The 27630-nt window shown below is 38.1% G+C and overlaps 3 protein-coding genes across 3 annotated transcripts; 2 read left to right on the top strand and 1 right to left on the bottom strand.

Moving 5' to 3' along the window:
- Positions 1-4772: 4772 nt before the first annotated feature.
- fabp3 (fatty acid binding protein 3, muscle and heart) lies at positions 4773-8018 on the top strand. The gene is made up of 4 exons (XM_053612983.1): positions 4773-4938; positions 6727-6899; positions 7581-7682; positions 7839-8018. Exons 1-4 carry the CDS (start codon positions 4866-4868, stop codon positions 7890-7892), a joined length of 402 nt encoding a protein of 133 aa, XP_053468958.1. The 5' UTR covers positions 4773-4865; the 3' UTR covers positions 7893-8018.
- An 82-nt stretch (positions 8019-8100) lies between these two features.
- Positions 8101-13607, bottom strand: zcchc17 (zinc finger, CCHC domain containing 17). Its single transcript, XM_053612981.1, has 8 exons — positions 13474-13607; positions 11250-11331; positions 10992-11049; positions 10802-10902; positions 10556-10650; positions 10324-10424; positions 8958-9076; positions 8101-8774 (listed from the first exon to the last, which is right to left on the bottom strand). The coding sequence occupies exons 2-8, from the start codon at positions 11322-11324 to the stop codon at positions 8625-8627; spliced, it is 699 nt and encodes a 232-aa protein (XP_053468956.1). The 5' UTR covers positions 11325-11331; positions 13474-13607; the 3' UTR covers positions 8101-8624.
- Positions 13608-13693: 86 nt separating this feature from the next.
- Positions 13694-23083, top strand: snrnp40 (small nuclear ribonucleoprotein 40 (U5)). The gene is made up of 10 exons (XM_053612980.1): positions 13694-13945; positions 16092-16221; positions 16733-16826; positions 18023-18188; positions 19498-19620; positions 19714-19834; positions 19944-20026; positions 22458-22519; positions 22600-22703; positions 22844-23083. The coding sequence occupies exons 1-10, from the start codon at positions 13835-13837 to the stop codon at positions 22891-22893; spliced, it is 1044 nt and encodes a 347-aa protein (XP_053468955.1). The 5' UTR covers positions 13694-13834; the 3' UTR covers positions 22894-23083.
- The last annotated feature ends 4547 nt before the right edge of the window (positions 23084-27630 follow it).

The raw sequence follows: 27630 nt of genomic DNA, 5'->3' as shown, positions 1-27630 counted from the left end.
CTTCAGGTCATTTGTACGCACCATCTGTCTCTCTTTAGCAGCTGTTCATGTCAAATATCAAGCATGTGATCTCAGCATTGAGTCACGCTTGTGTGTTAGTTAAATATACTAATAATTTGAACAAGATGAGTATATGTGTTGATTAATAGGGCATGGAAGACTGTAAATAAGCAATCATTGGTAGACATGAGCACTCACCAGCTCATTACATAAGATCACACTGTAAAGCATGTATATACACAAAGACATGTCCTGCACTATCATTGTGGAGGTCGTTTTTTATAACAACAGCTACACAAAATTGCATTTCATTCAACATAATGTAAAATTTATTTTATGCTAAATAAGAATTGGATTGGGTCATTCATTACATGTGAGTTGCTTTGGATAAAACTATCTGCCATTATGAATAAATGCAAATGTAAAATTCCTTTTAAAGCAAATTATTCATATTAATATCTATATAAATCCCACTCACTGTTGCATCATATGCAATTATCTGTCATCTGCAGTCAGTAAACATATACATTAAAGCATAACTAAATCCAAAGAATGAAAATCTCAAGTACCAATTACAGCATATAACCTGAATGGCAATAATAAGGGCAGTAGACAACTTAGTCTTGTAGACTAAGACTCAGTAGACTAGTGTAGTCTTTGGTAGGTTGTCTATAGTCTTTTAGTAACTTTGATAGACTAATAGGATATGAAACACAGAAGAAGGGAATGTACTGTATGTGTGTGTGGTGGTTACAAATGCACACATGACAGAGCATGAAATTGCTTCCATATAACTCTGACCATTTTAGCTATCTGTGTAATGATTCAAGTGGAAACAGGAAGAGCCTTTTTCCCCAATATAAAATCATGAAATTGAAAAATAAGGTGTGGCATACTTTGGTGGGAAAAAAAGATACAGATATTTCCGCCGGACTGGGTTGTGGCTACACCGTGCAGCTGTTTTTTTGTTTTTTTTTCCTCCAGCTTAGAAGAAGTGAGCGGGTGTGGGGTTAAGTTGTCACTGTTTATACAATCATATTCATTGATCAAATCTTGACCTAGATCAAATATTCTACACGTGTTGATGTGAGTGTAGTGACTGGACTGAGGTGCACTGAATGAGATGATGATATCTCTAGGTGTTCAACCTAAAATCCCAAGCTGATTTGGAGCATTGATCAGTTTTTGTGTCCAGGTTTGTGTCCATGTTATTCACATGTCCAGGTTGGCATGTGAATAATGTCATGTTAATTAATTGGTCCCGGCCCATCAGGAACCTGCTGGCCATGAGAAGCAAACAGAACACATGTGCAGTCACACACATCTGATAACAATCTCCAAAATCTCCGCTATAAATAATTCAGAAGCATAAACTCAGACATTGGGGTATGAACACATCTTTTACACACATTCAGTTTCTTATGTATTTAACAGTGTGTAAAATAACTTCTATATAGTGAGAAGAGCAAAGAAAGAAAGCTAAAGGAAAACTGCTTACGTAACACTCGGGTCAGCTGCCTCGCTCTGTAAATTCAATGCCATGCTTCAGTGGCAGAGCCGTGAGGTGTAATGTTACCTGTGCACTGTTATGATTTCTGTTACACTAACCATGCTGATATCAACTACAGCTACATTCTCACCCTGAACTAAGCAGGAAACCCAGTCAGAAAATGCCAAGGCTAGGAAGCAAGAAATACCCAGTTCCTATGTCAAATCCACACAGGCTTGTGAAGGACAGAGAGATAAAGAGAGAGAGAGAGAGAGAGAGAGAAAGAGAGAGAGAGAGAGCAGCTCTGGCACCAAAACCTGAGAAGTTGCAATGTTGGAAAACATGAACTGGAAATACATGCATACATTGTTATTATTCATACATTCATCATTTATCTTTAGAAATAAAGGGCTTCATTCACACACATTCACACACACACTCATTCATACATAGGGGCAATTTAGAGTCACCAGTTCACTTACTGGGATGTTTTTGGGAGGTGGGAGGAAACCAGAGAACCTGGAGGAAACCCTTATGGACATGTGGAGAACATGTGCAGAAACTCCACATAGAGAGAAACCTGAGCTCAGGATTAAATCATGGTCCCTGGAGCGGTGAGGCAACAACGCTACCTGCTGCACCATCATGCTGCCATGTGATGATACAGAGCTTCCAAATTCTGGTCAAAAAAGGCCATCAAAAGCTGTCAATTTTAAAACAAAAATTGAGACACCGAAGTAATTTATATATAATTAATTTAAAAATGGCCAATTTAGTTTGAATTGGAAACAGGCAGTTGAAGCTGCATATCTGCTTTTACTGCGTAAATACAAATTTGAATACAAATCTTGATTCCAAGACGGTAACCAAAACCACAGTAAAACATTAACAGCAGGTACATGACTGAACAACAGAACATCAAATTGCAATGACCCTTGCTGCATATCTAATTACACTATCTGTACTAGATAAATAACCCTTGCAGTTATGGAATATAGCAGGATAGTTAACAAGATGACTGTTAATAAAAACAGTAAACTATGCCACACAAAGGCAACAGTAAGTTATATATGTATAAATACACTATTTTTTATTTAAATACAAACTTTGTTTAGATGTTTATTTTATTTATTTAGTCAATACAAAAACATTTCATATTTTCAAACATTACTTTTCAAACAAAAAATTTGTGTTACGGGAAAATGTTTGTATGTAAGTAAAGAAAGCAGCATATTACATAACAGACCACTTTTCAGACAAAAAACATATTGAAGACTGTCAGATTTTACCTGCAGAAACACGAGCTAGTGTGACAGTCAAAGGATCCAGAAAAACTGATTTATCAAGATCAGTGATACTTACAAGCCAGTTTCCTTAAAATACTGTGCAAATTGTACCTAAGACTATTTTTAAAAAGTAAACCGTCATCACATCAAATATTGACTTTGTTTATTTTATTACTGTTTACTACAGTTTATATTATATTTAAAAAAAAAAATATGTAGAAACATTAAATTTAATTATTTTTAAAAGCTTTTTTGCTTTACAGCATTTCTTTGTATATATATATATATATATATATATATATATATATATATATATATATATATATATATTCATACAGTCACACATCACACCTCTGAGAAGGCTAATACTCCTATGCAATTCATGCAAACTTTTTATCAGTCATATCTACTGATTTATAAAATCACCGTAGTGTTGTAGTTACTATATTTTGACCGAACCCCTCAGTATTAGAGAATTAGATACTACAGAGTCAGCATGAAGCTGATACAGCATGAAGCTTTACAGCATTTCTTTGTATATATATATATATATATATATATATATATATATATATATATATATATATATATATTCATACAGTAATAATAATAATGTTAATATAATATGATTTAAAAATGACTGATCATTAATGTTTTTTTTTTATCTTTATTGCATAGCAGGCTCTGCATTGACTCTCAAGGTAAGTGCACTAGTGATGATGCAATACACGAATGTGCACATGGGTGGTACAGGGTGGGAGAAGCCACATGTAAAATACGCCCCCACTCTGCCACCCCAACTCTGACTTCAGAATACACCTCTGAGAAGGCTAATACTCCTATGCAATTCATGCAAACTTTTTATCAGTCATATCTACTGATTTATAAAATCACCGTAGTGTTGTAGTTACTATATTTTGACCGAACCCCTCAGTATTAGAGAATTAGATACTACAGAGTCAGCATGAAGCTGATACAGCATGAAGCTTTACAGCATTTCTTTGTATATATATATATATATATATATATATATATATATATATATATATATATATATATTCATACAGTAATAATAATAATGTTAATATAATATGATTTAAAAATGACTGATCATTAATGTTTTTTTTTTTTATCTTTATTGCATAGCAGGCTCTGCATTGACTCTCAAGGTAAGTGCACAAGTGATGATGCAATACACGAATGTGCACATGGGTGGTACAGGGTGGGAGAAGCCACATGTAAAATACGCCCCCACTCTGCCACCCCAACTCTGACTTCAGAATACACCTCTGAGAAGGCTAATACTCCTATGCAATTCATGCAAACTTTTTATCAGTCATATCTACTGATTTATAAAATCACCGTAGTGTTGTAGTAACTATATTTTGACCGAACCCCTCAGTATTAGAGAATTAGATACTACAGAGTCAGCATGAAGCTGATACAGTGATGTTATTAACTGCTTATTTATCTTTCACCAAGGAACAAGGCAAATAATCTGCAACATTTAGTCATAACATCCCTTTATAATTCTATCGTTGATCATTTTGCTCTAATGCACACTGGATTAAAGATACTGCTACACCTTGCTATACCGAAATAACATTTCTGAAAGAAAGAGAGACAGGCCATGTTATATGTGAGGAAAATTCATTTTCTTTTGTCCAGAATGTCTTTGCTGCTTTACTGTAAGCTTTTACAATTTTGCTCTGACAATGTCAGTCTTTGTCTCTCATTCTCTCCCTCTCTGAAACCCAGCTAGTGTTAATACAGCTGCTGTTGTCCACCATCCCCCATCTGTCTTTCGCACCGTCTGTCTTCTTCTTTTCTTCTTTCCCTTGGTGTGTGTGTGTGTGTGTGTGTGTGTGTCTCTTTCTCTCTCTCTCTGTTTTTCTCTTTAGCATTCACTCCTCCATCACTCCTCCCTTTTCAGGCTGTGCTCTGACGTCATGAACAGCCGGTATATATCGGCCAGTAAGATTACAGGAGCTCAAGCAGCTAGTCAGCCTCTTCCATCTTTCTGCGTGCCTTCATTGCTCATTCGTTCATTTCCCTCCGTCTCTCACCGAGTGCGCGCTGTTGTGTAAAAGATGGCAGACGTTTTCGTCGGCACGTGGAACCTTAAGGAGAGCAAGAATTTCGATGAGTACATGAAAGCCCTTGGTGAGTGTATGAATGAGTTTGTGAGGGTGTGAATATATATGTGTGTGCGTGTGCAAGTATGTGTGAGAGAGCGCGAGCAGGTGTTTGAGTGCTGCGCGTGAATCTCTTCCTGCGAGCACGCGGGGATTGGAGCGGCCTCAAAAGAAATCTTGCGGAATGAATGCAGATGTATTTTGTTTGGAGAAACTAAAATGCATGCAAGTGCGTGTAGATGGACGGTGTGGTGCGTTGCAGGGTGTATCCTCCCCATACACACTCGGGCGCGCGCTCACACCCACACAGAGATGCACTGGACCACGTGGGCATGAATATATCATCAGTGAATAAAAGTAGTTTTCCATATTTGTACAGATTTTGTCAATTTTTCCTAGCTTTTTACACGTTAACAGCTCTTAAGAGTTATTTTCCCCCCTTTTTGGTCATAAATTGCTCAGAGAAACTGAACACTCCAGGTGTAGTCCACAAATGAAATGTACACAATTACACGAAATGTAGTTGATGAGCTTTGTTTCCAATGCTTTCTTTCCCTTAGTCTTTTTTTTCAGGGTGACCGATTTTTATTACACACAACCCTTGACCTTAGGGGTTTAATAAATTTGCTACAAATCTGACACTGTTTGGCTTATTTTCAGCTGGATTCTCAAACCCAAAGAGCAGGTTTAAAAAGAATAAAAGTTACAGTGTCGGAGAAAAAACATCAAGCTGCTTCTGGTAGTCCATTAGTGTCGTTTAAAGCTTGTGTTGACTTGACTTTGTGTTGATGTAAGTCAGGACTAAACCAACACGTTCGGACCAGCAGCACTGCACCAACTCGCCCAAGATCTTGCGCGTAAACACACACACAGTCCTGGTTTAAAAAAAAACAAAAAACCCTGCTTGTTTGAACTTAATGTATTGTGTTTAACAGCAAGCAACAAGATCATGCTAGTGGCACTTGAAAGGCCAGCTTTACTAGCATATATCTTAACCAACTAAACCAAAGCCAAATTTATATAAATCATGGAATTAATACTGGTGTAAGCAGGCTTGTTTTTTTTCCAGCATGGATGAGACATTTGTTTACGCCCTACAGTAGTACACGGGTCTATGAGGGTAGCCGTGAGAAACAGACTACAAGGAAAAGGGTACGTAGTGAACAGGTGTTGGGTGGAGTAAATTTTTAATTAATTAATTAATTTTCCTCCCCCCGTTTTCCTTCTGGGGCTTGAGGAATTTGTCATGTAGGTCACAAAATGTGTAGTAGCAGTAATAAGTCAAGATGACTGGGCATGTCATGAACCCTTTGATTTACACAAGGGTCCTGTTCACTCTACAGAACAAATCAATATTCAGTGCTTACTCTGACTCTCGGCTGTAGACCGCTAATGTTGATTTGACCCTTTTGATCGTTCCAGACTCTGGAACTAGCAAGGACATGGTCACCCATGGTTAACCTATGAATGTTGGTGGAGCTTTGTGTGTCATTTTGTGAATATCTGCTGCAATAGCTCCTGCCCTGCCTGTGTGGTAGCATTACCCCCACTGTTAAATTTCCATTGAATATTTTATGCAAGAGTGGAAAATTAGATTATTCTGAGCCATTTCAATACACAGGAGCGTTTATGGTTTGGGTTAATGTGGGGAAAGGTCACTATCTAACTAGAATACTTTATTAACTTAACAAGTATGCATGTGTTTTTATTTTTCGAGACTACAATAGAGTATAAATTGACATATACAACCATGTAACATCTGTAAAGTTTAGGTTTGACCTCAGAGTTTAAATGTATATATTTTTGTGTGTACTAGGTGTTGGTTTTGCAACACGCCAGGTCGGCTGCATGACCAAACCCACGACCATCATTTCCATTGATGGTGATGTCATCACACTAAAGACCTCCAGCACCTTCAAGAGCACAGAAATCAATTTCAAGCTGGGAGAGGAGTTTGACGAGACCACAGCAGATGACCGTAAAGTCAAGGTGCCTTTGAGTATATACGCTAATCAGTGTGGAATGTTTTGAAAATGTTAAATATGTGTTTTAGATCAGGCTCCCAGTGTACCAACAGTGACGCTTCCGTTGCTGAACTGCCCCCTGATGTCGTCCTTACAAAAGAACCTTTGTGTATTAACAAAGTTGCAGTGTGGACCTAGCTGGCTATGTCCATTTATATAAATAATGTTTAATTACTGCCGTGATGGCCCCTTGCTCTAACAGCTAGCTTCATTTAATATCTTTGACTTTACTAGCAAACTAGTTGTTTATATTTAGCCAACCTAATCCAATTACAGCTCATAGAATTAATTACAAGCTAATTCTAGCAAACTTGAGAAGATTCCCTTTTTTTTTAAAAAAAAATTAAACTTGTGAAATGGAATTAATGGAACGTTATCGGACAGTTCGGTAATGTCGGCACTCTGGTTCCTTGTGAATGTTTAGTCAGCCGGGGGGTGGGGTGGAAGAAGAAACATGCCATGACTATGATTTCAAGCAAGGCATTGTTGTATCCAGAAATGCTTTTGATAGTGCTGTTCTTAAGAAGCTGAGACATGCGATGATATGTTACAGGATTGAAAGTAAAAATCTAACTTTATAAAATGTACTTTTAATTTTTTTTTTTAAATAATTAACCTTGATATTCATGTGTGGTTTTTGTTTCAGTCATTGGTCACCCTTGATGGGAGCAAGCTGATACACGTTCAGAAATGGGACGGCAAAGAGACGACACTTGTCCGAGAAGTTGATGGTAACAATCTCACGCTGGTCAGTACTGCTTGTGCAAGTTCCACAACTGAATTAATTGCATGTCTTCTTGGAGAGATCTTTGCTGACTTTAGACTGTATTCATTTCAGTCACAACAGAATTTAAGGTGTGTTTGTGGTTTGTTGATTAAACTCACTATTTACTCTCTTTGACAGACACTAACTCTTGGTGACGTGGTCTCCACACGGTCCTATGTGAAAGCAGAGTGAAGTTTCTCCCACAACTGTCTTTGTTCTTACTGAAAAAAGCTTTTGCCTTGTCAAATGTGTTTCCAAAAGTTGTCAATCCATGTTCCAGGAAAACAGAATAAAACCCTCAGATTACGTCCACAAAAACATGGTTACATTGTTGTCATTAAATTCCTCACATTACAGTGGTAAATATTGAGGCTCTGTATCATCATGCCATTACAAATCCATTACGCAGCCTATTTATACCTGGTAATATTTCCAGCAGCCGATCCAAGCTCCCTGTGCTAGTCTGCTAGGTGACTGTATGTTTGCTGAGACTGTGTCCTGTATGTCTAATTTAAGCATGTTCCCATATCCATGTCACGTGTGTTCTAATTTGAGTTGATGACTGGCTTCGGTCAGTTCAATGGGTAAGGAGGTCATGCAGGAATGACCTCCCTTGAACTCACCTCCAAATTCCAACCACTCTAGTCATGACCTTTGTACCAAAGTTTTGAAAAACTGCAACAAATAAGTGACTGAAAATATTTTAGACCATTTTGTATGACCAGTTTGCATTTCAGCACTTTTATTCTCCATCACTGGTTTTTGTTTGCAGCAATTCCAGATTTTCTATAAAATGAACAGCCTTCAGACACAGGAAGGAGGAAAACTGACTGGTCTAAGATCAGTGCAAAGACTGAAAGTCCTTTGTTTGCGAACACACACACACATCTGGACATGGGAACTCCATGACCTGATAGCCAGAGCTCATTTGTGTGTCTTGTGCTTATGTTTCTTGTGCTTTTTCTTCTTTTCCGAATGTGTATGGGAATGTCTTGCTCGTTTGGCATTATCACTGCTGTCTGGAGACGAGTTCTCTAGCTTTCTCTTTTTCTTCTCTTTCTTGGCTTTCTTTTCCTATGGCAGAGAGAAGTGAAATAAAAGCACAATGTGAGTTATACAGGCAAATGAACAAAATGAAATTGCAAGAACTGAAAATAATATAGATGCTTTGGACTAAAGCAGAGAGCTTTAAGAACAAGGGATGGAAGAAAAGACTGAATGCCATCAGAAGGGTGGGGCGGAGGGGTGTGTTGCAACCTTCTTTCTTTTCTGAGGCTCTGATTGGACAGACTGGCTGGCTGGTTCCTCCTCCTCTTCTGGCACCAAACTATACTGCTTCTCCCCTGGCTGTGAGAAACAGTCCTTTGCAAAGTGACCTAAGAGCAAACACATGCACAGAAATGAACAAACACACACACACGCATATCTGGACCTTGGGCCTTTGACATACTTTGACAGTCCCATAGTGCTTGTTCCCATACAGATGTTTAGCCTTAGATCAAACCATAGCGACGCTGGGAGGATATAAAGTGTTTAGACAGCTTATAGGAAGTGAAATTCAAATGCTTTCCCAGCACAAAGTCTATAATTGGACATTCTTCTTGTTATAACAGAACAATGTAATATAACAATTAACAGTCAGGTCTTAAATTAACAGTCAGGTGTAATATTAACAAGTAGTTAATTATTTGATACTCGTAAAAGGCACTACCGCCTGTCAAAAGAATTTCCTTTGTGCTGCAGCTCAGAAGACACACACACACACACAAATGTTATCAAGTTGACTTGTAATGAAAGCATCAAGCAGCATCTCCAGCTGGTAAATTCAGGCATATCTCAAAACAGCAATATATGAATTAAGCATTTTTATAACATGAAGCATCTGTACACACCATGGATATAACAGCAAACTGTGTTCCAGTGTTCAGTACAATTTATCCAAACTGGGCAATGGAATTTTTAGAAAGGTGTCTCGACATCTTTTACCTGCCCTTTACTAGTTATTGGTGTATTAAATGTTCATGCAGTCATCTCCACTATCTACTTCATCCTGCTCAAATTTACAGAGGATTCGGAGCCTATCCCGGGAACACTGGCCACAGGGTTCGCCAATTTATATTTACCAGTCGAGCTGTGTAAACAGTAAACCCCTGGCTCAGGATTGAACCAGGGACCCTGGAACTGTGAGATATTACCCTGCTTTGGAAATGAAACCATAAACTTAATGGCCAAGTATAAAGTGCCAATTTGCTAATTTGTAGTAAACATGTAGGGAGGATAGGATGTGTGTGTGTGTGTGTGTGTGTGTGTGTGTGTGTGTGTGTGTGTATACGTATAACCTATGCTGTTGATTTATTATATTTAGTTGCTTGAATAAGGAGGGATTTAGTTCATCGATTGTGTTTCTGTTTAAAAAATTTTTATAAAGGGTTATGTGATCTTTCTGATATTGGTCTGGGCTCTTGACCTGAAAACATTTGGGAAGGGTTACCGCTTGGCACTGTTGAAGCTCTACTGTAATTTATTCATTATTATTTTATCTTACGAAGAGATTCTGTTCAGATCCTGGTAAAATCCTGGTATATAGTATAAAGCTCTTATAAAATCATTCTTATATGCTTACCTGTGCACCCACACTTCTTACAGGTAGTATTGAGCACAGCCTCTAGAGTGATTTTCTGACTTGAGTAATCCCGGAATTGCCTTCGCCTGCGTGCATCCTGCCTAGGTGTGCACATACACACACAGTTATTACACATGCAAATGAATAATGCCTAAAGCCAAAATGAAACAAAAATTCATAAAATCATATACATGAACATATACAGTACAGTGTTTAAATAAAGACTACGTACTCTGTCATCACATTGTTGGGATCCAGGTCCCGCCCTGTGCCTTGATTAACAGCTTTCATGGAAAAAGCAAGCTTGATTTTATCATCATCATTAATCTGGCACAAAACAGGAAAAGGAAATAGTGTTTCCATTACATTATTGGGACATAATGAATGCGCTGCGGCAAAACGAATGAAAATTTAGCTATAACATATTCAGTGGACAGCAGCTTTGTGATTTTAGTTGTGTTGTACGTTGTGTGTTTACCTCTCTGCCTATGACTTTAATCCACACTCGCTCACCAACATCGACAATTTCAGCGGGATTGTCAACCCGGGAGGCAGACATATCATTCTTATGAACGAGACCTGCGAGAGCACATATGTACGTTAAAAACCTCCATCCATTTATCAGCACTCAGGATTAGTCAAGCAATTCAAAGAGTTTGCCAACTTACCGTGTTTTCTGTATCCTGGAATCTTAACAAAAGCACCATATGCTGTAATAGTAGCCACCTGCAAAAGAGAGTGAGAGGAGGAGTGTTTAAGAAAACCAAAAAAAACCCCACACATGTATACATACATATATAAATATATACATACACACACACACACACACACACACACACACACACACATACACACATATATATATATATATATATATATATATATATATATATATATATATAAAATTAGATGCTGATAATACCGACCTCTCCTCGTAGAATGCTGTACAGCTCTGGTAGTCCATCTAGCCCAGATGGCTCTCTGCTGTACTCACTGGCCATCACAACTCTGACAAACACAAAAGCAACTGCTATAAATCTGTAAAATGCACTAAGTTGAGCGGTACCTGCTGATAACTGATCAATCAACCGATAGTTTTTAAAATTGATACTGAATGAAAACATAACACTCAGAGTAAAATATCACTGAACTTTATTACAAAAATAAACAGCACTGACTGTAGCATGAAAATGTACTGTACTTTATAAAAATAAATAAATATTAATATATATGAACTATTAATAAATATTGTAAGGGAAATTACTCATTTTTACTTTGTAATAATTTTGTTCTTGTTCTGTTCATATTCATCTGAGGATAATGCCTAAGAAGGCCATGTCATGTCACTGAGATCAGTACAGAATGTTTATCTGCTATACAGAGACACAAATATGTTCTTCTGTTCAAGGTTCGTCTGCACATCTTCTAAGACCCTAAAACAAAGCCTGTTTGAACTGCCTCAAACTGCTTCTCATCAGTACACAGAAGTGTGTCATGCTCTGCGTTTCATATATATAGTAGTGGTTCAGCACAAGCGCTTCAGAGCGCTCTCATTATTCTATCCTGCTTTCTTCTATCCTGTATTAACCATCTTTCTGTAATAAACCTTTTTACCTTCAGAGGACGAGTCTGCGAGTGTTGTCTAATTTCCACGACAATATTAAAGTAAATAATAAATATACATCCAAACTGAAACATAAAGTAACACTCCAAATAACAAATAATAACAGAGACATCAAAAAATGAATAAAAAGACACTTCACATAACACAAAAAAACTGTCAGTGATAGTTCTTATTTCTCCTCTAGAGACTGCTCTCATTACTACCTCTATTACTGAGAATATTTTTTAGCTACACTAATTGGCCTTTTTTCCCCCAGGTAAACCCATATTGGTTCATGTTATACTGTACATATACCACCACAACTGTGGTCCAAAAAGGGACCACCACAGAACCACTGCTGACCAGATGTTGTTCAGGTTGTGGATAATTTGCACTGAAACAGTGATACAGAAATGGTAGTGTGTGTTGCATTGGTACTGGGATTTGGGATATCACTGGGATTTTTAATGCCTCAATTTCACTGCTGTGAATAATCCAATAACAGCACAGCAATCAGAAACTGACGCTGATGAAGAGTACAGATTTATTCATTCATTCCTCTTCAATAACCACTTCATCCTGGTCAGGGACACAGTGGATCCAGAACATGCACCGGGGATTGGACGCCAGTTCATCAGAGTATGCACATATTCACATCTAGTGGCAATTTAGCATAGGCAATCCACCCACATGCTTTAGTAGGTGGGAGGAAACCAGAGAACCTGGACGAAACCTACAAGGACAAGGACGAGGAAATCATGCACAGAAACTCCACACAGACAGTAACCTGATATCAGATTTGAAATGGGGACCCTAGAGCTGTGAGCAATGTGTAGAGGATCCATCCATCCATTTTCTGTACCGCTTATCCTACACAGGGTTGTGGGGAGCCTGAAGTTTATCCCAGGGGACTCTGGGCACAAGTCAGGGGACACCATGGATGGGGTACCAACCCATCGCAGGGCAGAATCGCGTACATACACATACATGGACAATTTAGAGATGCCAATCAGCCTACAACGCATGGCACTGGACCAGGGGAGGAAACCGGAGTACCCGGAGAAAACCCCTGAAGCACAGGGAGAACATGCAAACTCCACACACACAGAGCAGAGACAGGAATTGAACACTGATAGCTATAGTCTCTAATGTACACCTACAAGGTGAAACATGGTGTGTATGTATAATAAAGTGGTCAGTAAGACTACACAGTGTGTACAGATCCCAGCAACACTTCTTTATCTAATACACTCATACCAGTGCAACACACACTACCATACCACACAACCTAGGTGTCTATAATGTCCTGAGAGTGAATAAATATCTGGTCACGTGACCAACAGAGTCCAAGGGAGCTGACAAACTGTCATAGCTATCACGTATCTGCACTTAATCTGAGTGTAGAAAAGATTTAGAGCTATGTACAATGAGTAAAATGAAATAAAACACACATATAAGAGGCAGCCATCTTTCACTGCGTATGCGAGTTTATTTTAGAAAACTATATTACCCTACAAAGTCACTCGAAGAGATCATGCAAAACTTACCGCTTCCGCTGAGTTTGTTATACGGGTTTTTTTTAATTATTATTATTATTATTATTTCCACCAAACAACGAGACAAGCTTGCAGTCTCGTTACATGTTTTCTTCCCGTATACAGACGGAGGTTCGACTTCCGGTTCAAACAGCGTCATGAAACGGATGGCAGCCAATGAGATCGTTCACAACATAAACGAACCAATGAGAAAACAGCGACTGTAGCGGAAGTGTTCCTTCAGCCCGAGCGAACGTTTAATGGCGGTTGGTGGATGGCGGACTAGTTAGTTCATACAAACTCCTGCTACAAGAAAACTCCGATAAATCTGTTCGTTTTCTGTCTTACTACTGAACTGCAGTCGCTTTAAACGATGATTGAAGCCGTGAAGCGGGGTGCGGACATGGCGCTCGTTCCCGCGGGAGTGAAGAGGCCCAGGACCGAGCTGGTGGCAGCGGCGCAGTCCCAACAACTCACCACTATGGTACTGCATGTGTTTCTGAATGGATTCATGCATTTGTGTGGGAACAAACTCTCTTCACTGTTTTACACATAGGCTAATACATGATTTTATGACATAAGGTAAATAGGTAGGTAACGTTGACTGTAGTGCACACTTTTTAGCAGGAGAGTAGGCGATTTTCGATGTAGCCGCAGTGTGTTACTTTAAAGTGCACATATTATGTTTTTTCAAATATTACCTTTCATGACGTGTGTTATAGAGCCGTTTGTGAATGTAAAAACGTCTGCAAAGTTTCAAAATCAAAGCGCACGACAAACGGAATTATTGACTCCCAAAAGAAGGAACCGATTCTGAACAGCAGAAACGAGTCGTTAGTAATTCCAGACTTATTTCCTGTACTAACCTACATAGGTTTGTAACAAAAAGCCCTGCCTGTGGTCTTCATTGGCTGCTCGTTGACAGCGGTAGACCAGTCATAACAGACTGGGACATCTGACCAATCAGAACAGAGTATGCTCTCTGAAAGGAGGAGTTTAGAATGAATCCTTTATAACGAATCATTTAACGAGCCATTTGTGACAATGGGGGGAAATAAGGTAATGCTGCAGTTTAAATTATGAGCACGTTAAAGTGTTTTTTGAGCTTGGATGCATGCAAATCTATTCTATGAGATCTTTAAACAAAATTGGGCCCGTTTCAAAATCATAATAGCTGTGCTTTAAACACTCAAGCATAATGGCCAAAATGAGAACCACAATAATTTTATGTAATACTGAACTTCAGATTATATAATCACATTTATTATTATACTTTTAGGTATCACAGCTATTGAGCCTATTTGGGAGCAGAGTAGTCTGATTGTACTTTTATTTTTTAATTAGAAAACAGGCACAGTACATTATAAACCTCCAAAGCCTTTACACAGGTCTTGTAAATCTTTTCTGGATGATCAAAATACTACAGTTTCACCAGAAGTAAGCTGACCGAAGAATCAGGCGACAAAGAGCCAAGAGATAATCAAAGAGATGGTTTATTATATGTGTGACGACATCCTAGGCACTCCATAGTTTAAACATCAGTTGGACACAACCGGCTTTTGTAATGATGTGTCCATACAAAGGACATGTCCAAGCATAATAAGAGAAAAACATAGGAACAAAACATGAGCTCATGAATAAGCATGGGCGAATCTTTTAATCAAAGTAAGGCTGATCCTTAGTCATATAAATTGAGTGGCTAAACTTGTAAGGGCTAAATATAAAAATAAATGCATACATATGCCAGGAATACACAGGTCCTACCCTGGGTCAGATCAGATTCGAAGTGTATTTGACATTTCCTGAGCGGATCCACTGATTTGTATTTTGTTGAACAGAACAAACCCAGATATTGCATGTGAACACAGGACACAGAGTCCTATGAATTTTCTCCTAACTTGCCAACAGAAGCTTGTAGACATTGGTCACAGTTATTCAGGACATTACTTGTGGCTCTGATATTGCAGAGATAATGGACTTATGGTATTGGTAAAACATGCCACAATGACTGTTTACATCAATATTCTAATATTGATCAGAATTTGGCAATAATAGAATTTGTATTGAGTCATGAAAACGCTGCAATCCCATTCAGATTAAGACAATAGTCTGATTCCTCAAATTCTGATTCCCTGGAATATGTCTGTTTTAATCGGAAATTTGTTGCATGTAAACACCTTTTTCAGAAAATCCACTGAAAGGAGATCTATGCGCATGCTCAGTCCACAAGGAATTGTGGGTGCTTACAGATGCTTTCCTGTAGGTTAGGTATTTAGGACTGGCAACTCGGGCATACTTAAACAACCATGTATACAGGAATATTCAGATACCCGTATGTATATAAACATCGTATTCAGATATGGCTGCAACCCGAATATAGACCTTAAGCGGAATTTGATGTGCATGTAAACATATTGTTATTCAACTAAATAGACAGACAGACGTGAATGGGGAGCTTGTAATTGAATGCACCTGCCTCAATAAAATCCACTGATAACCAAATTGTTAACTTTAACTAAGCTCACCATTAAGCCTATTAATTGTTTCTAAAAATTGAGGATGCCAGAAATGACTGTTATTAACTGAACAATATTCTGGATTATCTTTGTGTGTGTGACTTGGTTTCACAGGGTCCTCCACGCAGCTCCAGTTTGCAGGCTCCTATAATGTTGTTGTCTGGGCATGAGGGAGAAGTGTACTGCTGCAAGTTTCACCCTAACGGCTCCATGCTTGCTTCTGCAGGATACGACCGCCTCATCTGTACGGCATTTCACTGAGTACATTAAAAAACTACTGAGTTTGTTTAGAGTTGTGATGCTTTTCCTGTTTGTGTGTGTATGTGTGTATGTGTGTGTGTGTGTGTGTCATGCATTGGTGGGAGCATCTCATGAAGGCCCTTTACTAGTGAAGATAAAGGAGTTTTACCGAAACACTCAGTTTTATCACTCATTCCGCTTTAGATCAACTGACTGAAGCCGCAGATATTGGTGTTTCAGTATGCTGAGTAAAACTAGTGCTTCTAGTAAAGTCTGTCCACTCTGCAGTCCTCTTGCTAGGCAATTATTTCAGTCACTGGTCCAACAGAGGGTTTTAATTTCATTAAAATATGAGGGGGATTTTTATTATCCTTTTGCATGTCCAGCATTTATTTTGTGCTTTTCACATATTACTGCCTGTTATTTGACTAATTAGTTTAACTAACTATTCAGTGTTCTGTCTTTTTTTATATATACACGAAGTATTTCTGAAATGCTGTTTGTGTCTTGTCCAGTGTTATGGAACGTGTATGGAGAATGTGAGAACTTCGCCACACTAAAAGGCCACACTGGGGCTGTAATGGAGCTTCATTATAATACAGACGGCAGGTTTGTATGTTTGCGAGTTGATGCGTGCTGATGTATAGCACTCTGATTTCTGTGTTGATCGTGCTCTTAGTAATTTGGTCTCTTGTCTGTGAGATCGAGTTCTGTGAGCAGGGCTGGTGTAAGTTTAGGGTGCTTTCACACATTGGTCCATTTGAATCAAACACTGACGTCTGGTTCCGAGTGAACTGCCGCATGGTTTGATTGCAGCGACAAAAAGCAGTTTGACTCCGAATCAACCCAACTGCAGGAATTGAACCAACGATGCTGTCTATGTTGGTTTGCAGCAATGTGATCATGTGATATGATGAACTTAACGCTGGCTCCTTGTTCTCCATGTTTAGGTGATTTTAGTATTTCTACTTGGCAAAGGTTTGTTTATCTACATGGCACCTAAATGTTTTTGCTTTTTGGTTAGTTTTTTTTTTATGTTCAGTATTAAATCAAACCAAACCAAGTAGCAAACAAAGCAAAAGTATCAGTTTCACATTGATGCAGATGCAGCAACCGGACGAATAAGTGTGAAAGCACTACCAGATGTGAGTTCCAAAACAGACACACACAGTGCAAACTGAGCCAAAGGACAGTGCTGTAGTACTGCGGAAGCACTATGTACAGTGCATCCGGAAAGTATTCACAGCGCTTCACTTTTTCCACATTTTGTTATGTTACAGCCTTATTCCAAAATGGATTAAATTCATTATTTTCCTCAAAATTCTACAAACAATACCCCGTAATAACAAAGTGAAAGAAGTTTGTTTGAAATCTTTGCAAATTTATTAAAAATAAAAAACAAAAAAAGCACATATACATAAGTATTCACAGCCTTTGCTCAATACTTTGTTGAAGCACCTTTGGCCAAAAATTACAGCCGCAAGTCTTTTTGAGTATGATGCTACAAGCTTGGCACACCTATTTTGGGGGAGTTTCTCCCATTCTTCTTCCTTTCAGGACCTCTCAAGCTCCATCAGGTTGGATGGGGAGCGTCGGTGCAGGAGATTATTTCACACCGAATCTGTCTACTCATAAAATCTCTGCGATTTTTATATGCACTTGTATTACAGTTTTTCTGATTTAACACGCTTTTTGCACTTTGGAATGTGCAGCATGAAACAGATTTCACAAAGCGAAGTTAACACTGTCAGTATAAGATGCTTCTTGAACACCTTTTCAGATGTCCTTGTCTGTCTGCTCCCCAGTCTGCTCTTTTCAGCCAGTACAGATAAGACCGTTTGTGTATGGGACAGCGAGACGGGTGAGCGTGTGAAGCGACTGAAAGGCCACACGTCCTTTGTAAACTCTTGTTTTCCTGCTCGCCGTGGTCCACAGCTGGCCTGCACCGGCAGTGATGATGGAACTGTGAAGGTAAATAAGACAGAAATCAGAATTGCATGATGAGGTACACGTGAGAGATGAGGATTGTGGATGGGATGAGATCATTCAAATCTCTGTGATTTTGTTGTACACTGGGAGGGATTGCTCGGGCTATGTTCACAGGGCAGGTTGAATCTGATTTTTAATTTTTTATGCGGTTTGATCTGGGCAGGAAAGGTTTTCTGCAGTCCGAATAACAACAACAAAAATTATTTTTCTCAATTTGTATTTGATTGTGTGTAATTAAAGTTGAAAGGATTAATCAAATCTGATTTTCTTTTGGGGGGGTCTGTCATTTAATGTGTGGTGCTTCTTGACAGCAGGAATTTGCAGTGAGAAAAATCCCAATGATGCCATAGCCATCTGAGAACTGGTGTATAAAATATGAGAGGGGTTATTTGGCATTATATTCCATTACTTTCTCTTGAATTGTTTAGTGTATTTGTAGCCCAACACATGTGGATGGGAACTCGTATACAGAAGAGGGCAGTTCGTGCTGTTATCCAAGAATTTTCAGCTGCAATGGCTGGTATCCCGTTTCAACAATCAAGCATATGTTTCTGTTTCCTCCCATCAGAATAGGGATGAGCATGTTAGTTGGAAATGACTGAAAATTGAGTATAATTTTTTTTTTAAAGAAGAAATTTGTGGCAAGAAACAACAGTTTGGGCAAAAACAGTATTTTGCTGTTATTATTTTTGTCGAGGGGAGTAAGCGCCTAGCACGTTTGCCTCGCACCTATGAGGTTCAATTCCCGCCTCTGCCCTGTGTGCACAGAGTTTGCCTGTTCACCCTGTGTGCACAGAGTTTGCCTGTTCTCCGTGTCCTTCAGGTACTCCAGTCCAAAGACATGCGCTGTAGGCTGATTAGCATTTCCAAATTGTCCAGAGTGTGAATAGGTGTGTGAATGTGTGCGCTATTGTACCCTGCAATGGAATCTGTCCAGGGTGTCCCCCATCTCGTCCCCCAGAGTTCCCTGGGATCGCCTCCAGGCTCTCCCGTGACCCTGTGCAGGATGGATGGATTTGTTCACTTGTAATTTGCAATATGACACTGTCTATAAAGTATATTTTCCCCAATGTGTAAACAAAGTCTGAATGAAATACTACGTATGGTAATGTAATATAAATCAACTTCTAATAAGTGGATACTCCATGTGATAAATGTAATAAAATGGATGGAATTTGATGGTCTTGATCATAAATGTAGGCTTTGATCTTTAGTATGGTGTTCTGTTCATATGATGATGTTGAGCAAATATAAAAGTTTGGCAAAGAATTAATTGTTTCTTGGTTTTCAGCTGTGGGACATCAGGAAGAAGGCGTCCATTCATACGTTCCAAAACACGTACCAGGTTCTAAGTGTTACCTTCAACGACACCAGTGACCAGATCATCTCAGGAGGCATTGACAATGACATCAAGGTAGAGCGTCCATGTGTCACAGACATGCTCACACACTGCCTCGGTTTGTGTTTCTCAGTGGGTTTACTTTTCTCGTGTGTGTGTTTGCTGCAGGTATGGGACCTAAGACAGAATAAGCTGATTTATAGCATGCAGGGCCACGGAGACTCCGTAACAGGACTCAGTCTCAGCTCAGAGGGATCCTACTTACTGTCCAACTCCATGGACAACAGTGGTGAGTGGCTGCATTTAACGTGTGAGGGAGAGCGATGCAGGAGCAGAGTGTGAGACTAATATACTGTGTGTCAACTCCTGTTTGAAATAATCTCTCTTCTGTGATTTAGTGCGTGTTTGGGATATCCGTCCATTTGCCCCTAAAGAGAGATGTGTGAAGATTTTCCAGGGAAATGTCCACAGTTTTGAAAAGGTAATTCTTGTGCTCTTTTATTTAAAAAAAAAACAAAAAAACAAAAAACAAAGGGGGATTAGGGGTGTAAATTGCAAGTTTCATGACTATACGATCTAATATCGATTATTTTAGCCAGTGATTCGATATTTGCCAATACTTCAGTGACTGCTGCGATGCGATTTCGATCCGATCTATTCAGGGGCCTGCAATCGATATTAAACAAAGTGTCTATTTCACACAATCAGTAACATTTCTATTAATTCACAGATGCGACCAAGATATATTTAGAAAAATTTCATTGAGCTTTTTTCTATACTACATATTTCAATGCAAATAAGGATCTGTAATGAACTTAAACTTTGACGGATGTCACACCCAGGAAGTGGCTGGAATTAGAGTGTCCTAAATAAAGGTCCATCGCCGGGTCGGAGTGTGACCCGTTTTCAGCCATGGAGTTTAATGCCCAAGACTTGCCTTTTTTTCCTCTCTTTTTTTCGTGGTGGAAGAACGTTGATAAATCAAGTGACGGCTCAGTTCCTTCTATCCCGTTATATTTATTACTGACGTGTTTCAACAAGAATATAAAGATAAATAACATACTGAGTATTGTTTTCTGCTACAAAAAGTCCAACTGTAACATTCTGGAAAAAAAAAAATGTTGGTTTGCATTCTAGCAAATATGAAATATATATCTCTATGCACGTGCGCGTGTGTGTGAGAGAGAGAGAGCGAGAGCGAACATGCGCTCTGAGCCAAGTGAGAAAACGGCACTTTTTATAGCATAAGTAACTGACGCACTGCTTTAAATACAAATGTAGTGTAATTAGTTACTTCAGTTACCAATTACACAATAATTCTACACATGTGCTTTTTCTGCGTGTGTGAGGTACGGTGAAAAAGCGGGCGAGTGGTACGTCTGCCAGCCCAACTTAAATATTTTCTGCACACTAGTAACTCCAGCTGTGGTCTATCTTAAAACTCATACGTGTATCAATTTACACATCGCATCGATACATCGGGTCGTTGGTTACATGATCGATATATTGCTGGATCATTACACCCCTAGTGATGATACTGTTTCTGTCTTGGTGTGCAATAATCTCTTGTGTTTTTCCACAAGTAACAGTTTAGTGTTTTACAGGGTAAAATAGGTAGAACATGTTACAGATAAGTGAATTGGGGTTTTTTTGTGTAAATGAACATTAAATTGTTTAAATGTGAAGTTCAGCCGAATCTTTTGATACATTTTGAAGGATTTGCATGTGTTCGTTTTGATAAACAGCCTGTATTATGATGTACATGGACACTACCAGTCAAACATTTGGACACACATGCTTATAGAAGGTTTTATTTATTTGTAGTACTTTACAGTGATAACAAATATAGACTTATACACTGGCCTATAAGTGTTAGATAAAACAAAACCAGCTTCATGATGGTGAATCACCCAGAAGGCTTAGAATTCCTAAATAGAATTTCCAAATTAGAAATTTTCTTAGAATTCCTAAATAAGCAAATCTTCTTACTGTTTCTCCTAAGTTTTAAAAGAAAGCTACTTGTTTAAAAAACTTGAATTTTGAGTTTTACATTTTTAAAATTTTTATTAAAACATGTATTTAAAAAATATTACACTGGCTCTTACACCTCTACTCTGCGCACTTTGCTTCTCTAGAACTTAATTAAAAATCTTGTATTGTAGCACTACTTGTATTGTTCTCTGCTTGACGTATCGCTTTGCTTGTATTTCCTCATTTGTGAGTCGCTTTGGATAAAAGTGTCTGCTAAATGAATAGATGTATTTGTTTGGGGAAACATAATTTTAAGTAAAACTGCTTAAGTTAAAAAAAAAAACTATATATTTTGATTCTGAGATTAATTTAGTCATGGGTACTTCACTATTTGTATTTGCCTTTGGAACAAATTTATTTTCTTTTTTTCCATAATGCAAATCAAAAAAACATTTAATGGGGCAAAATGTGTCCTTGGTTACCCATAAATAGTTACAAACACACCAATATTGCTTTGCGAAACGAGTTAGTTACAGTTGGTACTAGGCAGCCACCCAAAAATCCTGTCATTACTGTATCAGTTGTAGTAGAAACAAATTTAACCTAATTTCAGCCATACTGTAAAAAATTACAAATATACATATTTAATTTGCTGTCCACTTTTGAATGGTAGTGTACTGCATGTCCAGATAAAAGCTAGCTGAATGGAACATTTAAGGGTAGGAAAATTTACACTCACGTTTTGTCTTGAAGAGCTGCGACCGGTACCCGGATATGCATCATCTGTATTTATAAGATACAGTGTTTCATTTCTCTTCTCACTCACTGACAACCGTTCTTGTTGAGATCACCTGTCCTGATGACCGACTGCACGTTGTGCCGTTGTGGTTGTGGAAACTGATACATGTACTGAATGTTTTATGAATTTCTTTTGTCCACAGAATCTTCTGCGCTGCTCTTGGTCACCAGATGGCAGTAAGATAGCGGCAGGCTCCGCTGACCGGTAAGACAACGTGTGCATACAGGCGTATATGAGCATTCAGATTAATGCCTGGTGTATAATTCTGTATGTTTGCTTTTTAGGTTCGTGTATATCTGGGACACGACTTCTCGTAGAATCCTTTATAAGCTTCCTGGTCATGCAGGGTCAGTCAACGAGGTGGCCTTTCATCCAGAGGAACCCATTGGTAAATACGCCTACAATTGGTCTTGCCCCTTTTATCTTTAACATGGTGGAAATTTCGAGAGTGGGACTGAAAAGTGTTTGTGTTTACTCTTTGCTTGTTGTGTTCTGTTTAATTTCATGACATGTTTTTTTCTTCCACAGTTCTGTCTGGATCCAGTGATAAACGCCTGTACATGGGGGAAATTCAGTAGGGGTGTGTGTGTGTGTGTCTGTGTCTGTGTCTGTGTCTGTGTCTGTGTGTGTGTCTGAAAGACTTTGGGGTAGGGGTGGAGATCACCGATTTTGAGAAACAGAAATGTTAAATTTTGAGACAGTCCTTGGCCGTGGATAAAATGTTGGATTCCTTTTCTATGCTTTTAATAAACACATTTTTGAAGAAAATAAATTCAGTGCTTTTTTTTATTATTATTTCTGATCAGTATCAACTTCTCGTAGCTGTCCTAGATATACTGGACTCCTTTTCATTTACAAAAACAAGACCATGCCAAATTATTTCTTAACAGTAGCTACAGTGGACCTGCATTTGTTGGACAGTCTGTGTTCGCATGAACTCATCTCCAGGTGTACCAGGTGTTGATTACTGTTTTTATGTTCAGTGTTCAGAGCACTGCATGGATTCTGTGAGTACAGTTACGTGCAGGTTTCCATTCCATGAAGAAGACCATAATAATTTCTAGCAAGACATTAAGTGGATTTCACAGATGCTCCTTCATGATCCTAGTAACAAATTTGGCCTTTTTTCATATTTGGATAATACTAATGGGGGAAAAAATTCAGTTCAAAGGTTTGCATATTTCTTTATAAATGTGAAATGAATGTTCTCTAATAACTTTGAGAGTGTATCCATTCTTTGCCTCTTTAACTGCCAGACAGATTTTGGATCCTCTAAAGTGTAATGTTGGCCTACTCCACTGCACATTATTCTAACCCGTGTTCTAGATTGTTCTGTGCTAGAGTGCGTTCCCATTTTTCTGAAAATATATCACTGTCAGATAAACGCTGGTTGTTAAAATCAGGAGTACCTTCCAGGATAAAAGCTTATAAAAGCCAGAACCCAAACTCAAATTTAAAAAAAAAATAATAAAAAAATCATCAGTTAGTTAACCCCGGATCGTCTGAGGAAGGATTTTGCACATTTACCATGAACTTCAAAAGCCATCATTAGTCGAGTTCTGAAAATGAGATCAATTACAATTTGTAATGAAGAATAATCACATGTATTATTTTTCTAGCAGCAGAACAAGCGGTTTCTGTGTATTAATACAAAGACTACTGACATTAGTCTTTTTTTTTAAAAATTTTTAAAGTGCACCTATTATGGTTTTGAAACATGACTAATTTTGTTTTAGCTGTCTCATACAATAGATTTGCATGCTTCCTAAGTCAAAAACAGTTTAACGTGCTCATAATTTATACTGCAGCATTACCTTTTTTCTGCCAGTGTCACAAATGACTCGTTAAATGATCCATTCTAAAGGATTCATTCTAGATTCATTCTAAATACCTCCTTTCAGAGAGCATACTCTGCTCTGATTGGTCAGATGTCCCAGTCTGTTGCGATTGGTCTACCGCTGTCAGCCTTTCAAAAAGGAAACGCCCGCTACCACTCGGTCTGTCCGGGAGCAACTGATGAAGACCTGAGGTGGGGCTTTTTGTTACAAACTTACATAGGTTAGTGCAGGAAGTAAGTCTGGAATCACTAACGACTCATTTCAGTTGTTCAGAATCGGTTCCTTCGTTTGGGAGTCAATAACTCAGTTTGTCATGCACTTTGATTTTTGAAACTTTGCACACTCTCTTTACATTCACAAACAGCTCTATCGCACACTACATGAAATGTAATATTTGAAAAACCATAAGAGGTGAACTTTCAATAAATAAATGGCAGCACCAGAAGAAAGTGAGGTGGAATGGCATCAAGCTGCAGACAGTTAATAATTCTTAATTATAATAATTATGGTGTTTTTAAGCCATTTATCTTGCATTCAACATTTAGACTAAATTATTGTCAAGAAGTTTTTCATGTGTGCTGCCGTTCCTTAATTTTCATATATGGTTAATATGGGTGAAACCCCAGGGTATTAAACACGTTTGGCAAAAAAATTATAGGAATACAAAAACACAAATTAGTCAGGAAGAAGGTAGAATTTGCATAATAGTACTCTATTTATCTAATAGTCTAATAGATATTTATGAAAGGCATCACTGCCCCATGGCACAAGTACCTACTGCAAAACACCTAAACACTATCACTTGTATGATGCTAGGCCTTCTTATGTATGGTAGCCCAGCATGAACATTAAATGGTCTGTTAAATACAGTAGAAAGCAGCAAAGTTGCCAGTAGAAAACTAATTGTTTTTTTTTTTTTTAATTATCACAAAAAAGATGGAAATCAAGAGCCTTTAGTCTTTGTTTGAAACAAACTGGCATGTTGAGAAAAGTGTATTGTAGTTTTCACCTGTGATAACTCTGAGTTCTCTGTGGTCAGGAAGTTGTGGGCATTCTTCCTTTGCAAGACTCTTCTCATAATGTGTCAGTGTTGTGTAGAACTACACATGCCACAATAATAGTGTCACACTCTCTCATTAGGGTGGCTCTGGGCCCACACTGGCACTGATGATGTCTATAAGCATCTCAACGCTGATCCAGTGGGGCAGGTTCAGGCTCAATGGTGGGGTCACGATAGACTGCAGACAGAGCTCACATGTTCTCCAAGAAACAGGCTTTCAAATTGTACTATACTGTAAATGCATGGGAGGAAACCATTTATTTAACCTTCCATTAAGTTAAACTACACATTGAAAATTTGTTGCGCAACATGGACTCAAATATTTGAGTCAAATCTATGATTATTAGTTGAGCTTGGCCATTTGCTTTCAGTGTTAGTAATGATATGGGTGAGCTCACAACATTATCACTCAGCAATATTTCTTAAATGGAGAAGAGTAGCCTAAAGATTTGTACTTTTGTATATTAAAGGACTTTAAACTGGAAGCCAATATTTTATTATTACCTACTCATTAATGCTGTGGAAGGATTTCTAGTTCACGGATTATCCTTCCTTTACTACATGATTATAAATGGTGCTTAATTACTCACTATCTGAAGTCTTTTAATACATTTTATGTAGCATAACTGACAGAGCTGCAATTCTGTAGAATTTATTTTAAGATGTAAATATGGAGAAACTCAGTGATGGCTGGTTGTGATATTGTATAGAAGAGCTAAAATCTAATATATATATATATATATATATATATATATATATATATATGTGTGTGTGTGCATATATATGTATGTATATATATATGTATATATATATATATATATATATATATATATATGTGTGTGTGTGTGTGTGTATATATATATATATATATATATATATAGCTTAACAATGAAACTACTAGGGATGAGAAATCCATTATATTACAAGGTCTTGTCAATGGCATAATAAGAATGATATTGGGCAAACTATTACATACACATACACACTTAAAGGCAGATTGGCAGCTGGATAAAAAATTTTAAGTGCTTCCATAATAGTCTACTGAGTTTCCACCTAATAACAAAGATGGAAAACATAAAAGCTGTAACCATTCAAACCATTTAAAAAAATCATTAAACTTATGGTTCTGTCATTTTGTATAATTTGCACATTGAGTGAACAATGACTGCTTAGTCTATCTACTTTTACTTTCTACTCAAAAGGCATTTTTTTGGGAAATTGATGATCAATAATCTACCTTGTTCTTGTTCATTACACTGTCTCAATCACTGATGATGAAGTGTTATAGATGTGTCAGTGACATGGAATGAAAATTATCAGCCCAAATAGAGATCAAATCTAGGTGACATTTCACTCAGTGTAATTACCCGACAGCCACATGAATCTACAGTCTGGGTTATAAAGAATCAGCCCCAGTATCGCTTCTTAATACCATTCTGTGTATTTAACATATTACCATTAGTGGTACTGTTGCACTTGGTTCCACAAAAATCCACTTTATGGCATTTTTACCAACAAATAATCTGATGTGAATGCCAAAAATAAAACCTTATTTTGAGGGGTTTTTTGGGCGGGTGAAGTGGTTGGCATACCCCTGCTAGCCCATCTATACCAGCCACCCCAGGTGAAACTGCAAGGCATATTTTTGCATATTTTCCACAAATTCTTTGTTAACGGGTCTGGAATTTCCCCGAATCAAGTGGGTGTAGTTGGTAACTTAAACAATTTAATGGTCATGGTGAAAAAGCAGGAAAGGATGTAATTAAGAAGAAAATTAGAAAGCTGCAGCTATAAACAGAAGCATCTGTCCTAGGTAGATAGGTATTATCCTATAAGTGAAATTAGTGATGTAACATACAGCTGATGTTAACTACAATGTAACAAATATGAAAACAAAAACGCCTCACAAAACACACCACACAGTGTTAAATCTCCCTACCACCCCTTTCCCATCCTAAGTGGGAAGCTTTTCCAGCACTGTGGATCTAAAAAAAAAATACATACAGCTTCTTTAATAGTCATCCTGAACATTCTGTATACGAAACATGTTTAACATGTGATAGGCTACTCAGCTGTCCTGTATTTGTCAGTTAATAAAAAGATAAAAAGGTATAACAATCCAACAACTAATTCTGCATCAAAACTTTATCCTCTCCAAAAAGTTCATCTTGGTGCTACATCCTTTTTTGTGTACCAGTTTTCCCCTTGCAGCCTTTACTTTTTAGGCTGAATCCTTCCCAACTCCCTTTGCACATGTAGCTAATGAATGCACTCCCTTTGAGGCCATTCTTCCATGCACCATGTTACAGCCTTTACTTAGATAGGGGGTAGGGTGCCATTAGGGATGGAGCCATGCTCTTTTCCTTTGTGTTCATTCGCCCGGTTGGAGGAGGAAAAGAAGAAGGAGAAAGGAGGCG

The sequence above is a fragment of the Ictalurus furcatus genome, chromosome 24 (assembly GCF_023375685.1).
Source record: "Ictalurus furcatus strain D&B chromosome 24, Billie_1.0, whole genome shotgun sequence".
Taxonomy (NCBI): Eukaryota; Metazoa; Chordata; class Actinopteri; order Siluriformes; family Ictaluridae; genus Ictalurus; species Ictalurus furcatus.
This window is presented reverse-complemented; position numbering and strand designations above follow the sequence as displayed.

Coding starts and splice junctions, on each gene's coding strand:
- fabp3 (XM_053612983.1), top strand. CDS start 4,866: ATGGCAGACGTTTTCGTCGGCACGTGGAACCTTAAGGAGAGCAAGAAT. Junction 4,939..6,726: donor TGAGTACATGAAAGCCCTTG/GTGAGTGTATGA, acceptor TGTGTGTACTAG/GTGTTGGTTTTGCAACACGC. Junction 6,900..7,580: donor CAGATGACCGTAAAGTCAAG/GTGCCTTTGAGT, acceptor TTTTTGTTTCAG/TCATTGGTCACCCTTGATGG.
- zcchc17 (XM_053612981.1), bottom strand. CDS start 11,324: ATGGCCAGTGAGTACAGCAGAGAGCCATCTGGGCTAGATGGACTACCA. Junction 10,903..10,991: donor TCCAGGATACAGAAAACACG/GTAAGTTGGCAA, acceptor GTGCTCTCGCAG/GTCTCGTTCATAAGAATGAT. Junction 9,077..10,323: donor TAAGAAGTGTGGGTGCACAG/GTAAGCATATAA, acceptor GTTTGCTCTTAG/GTCACTTTGCAAAGGACTGT.
- snrnp40 (XM_053612980.1), top strand. CDS start 13,835: ATGATTGAAGCCGTGAAGCGGGGTGCGGACATGGCGCTCGTTCCCGCG. Junction 13,946..16,091: donor CCCAACAACTCACCACTATG/GTACTGCATGTG, acceptor TTGGTTTCACAG/GGTCCTCCACGCAGCTCCAG. Junction 16,827..18,022: donor CATTATAATACAGACGGCAG/GTTTGTATGTTT, acceptor TCTGCTCCCCAG/TCTGCTCTTTTCAGCCAGTA.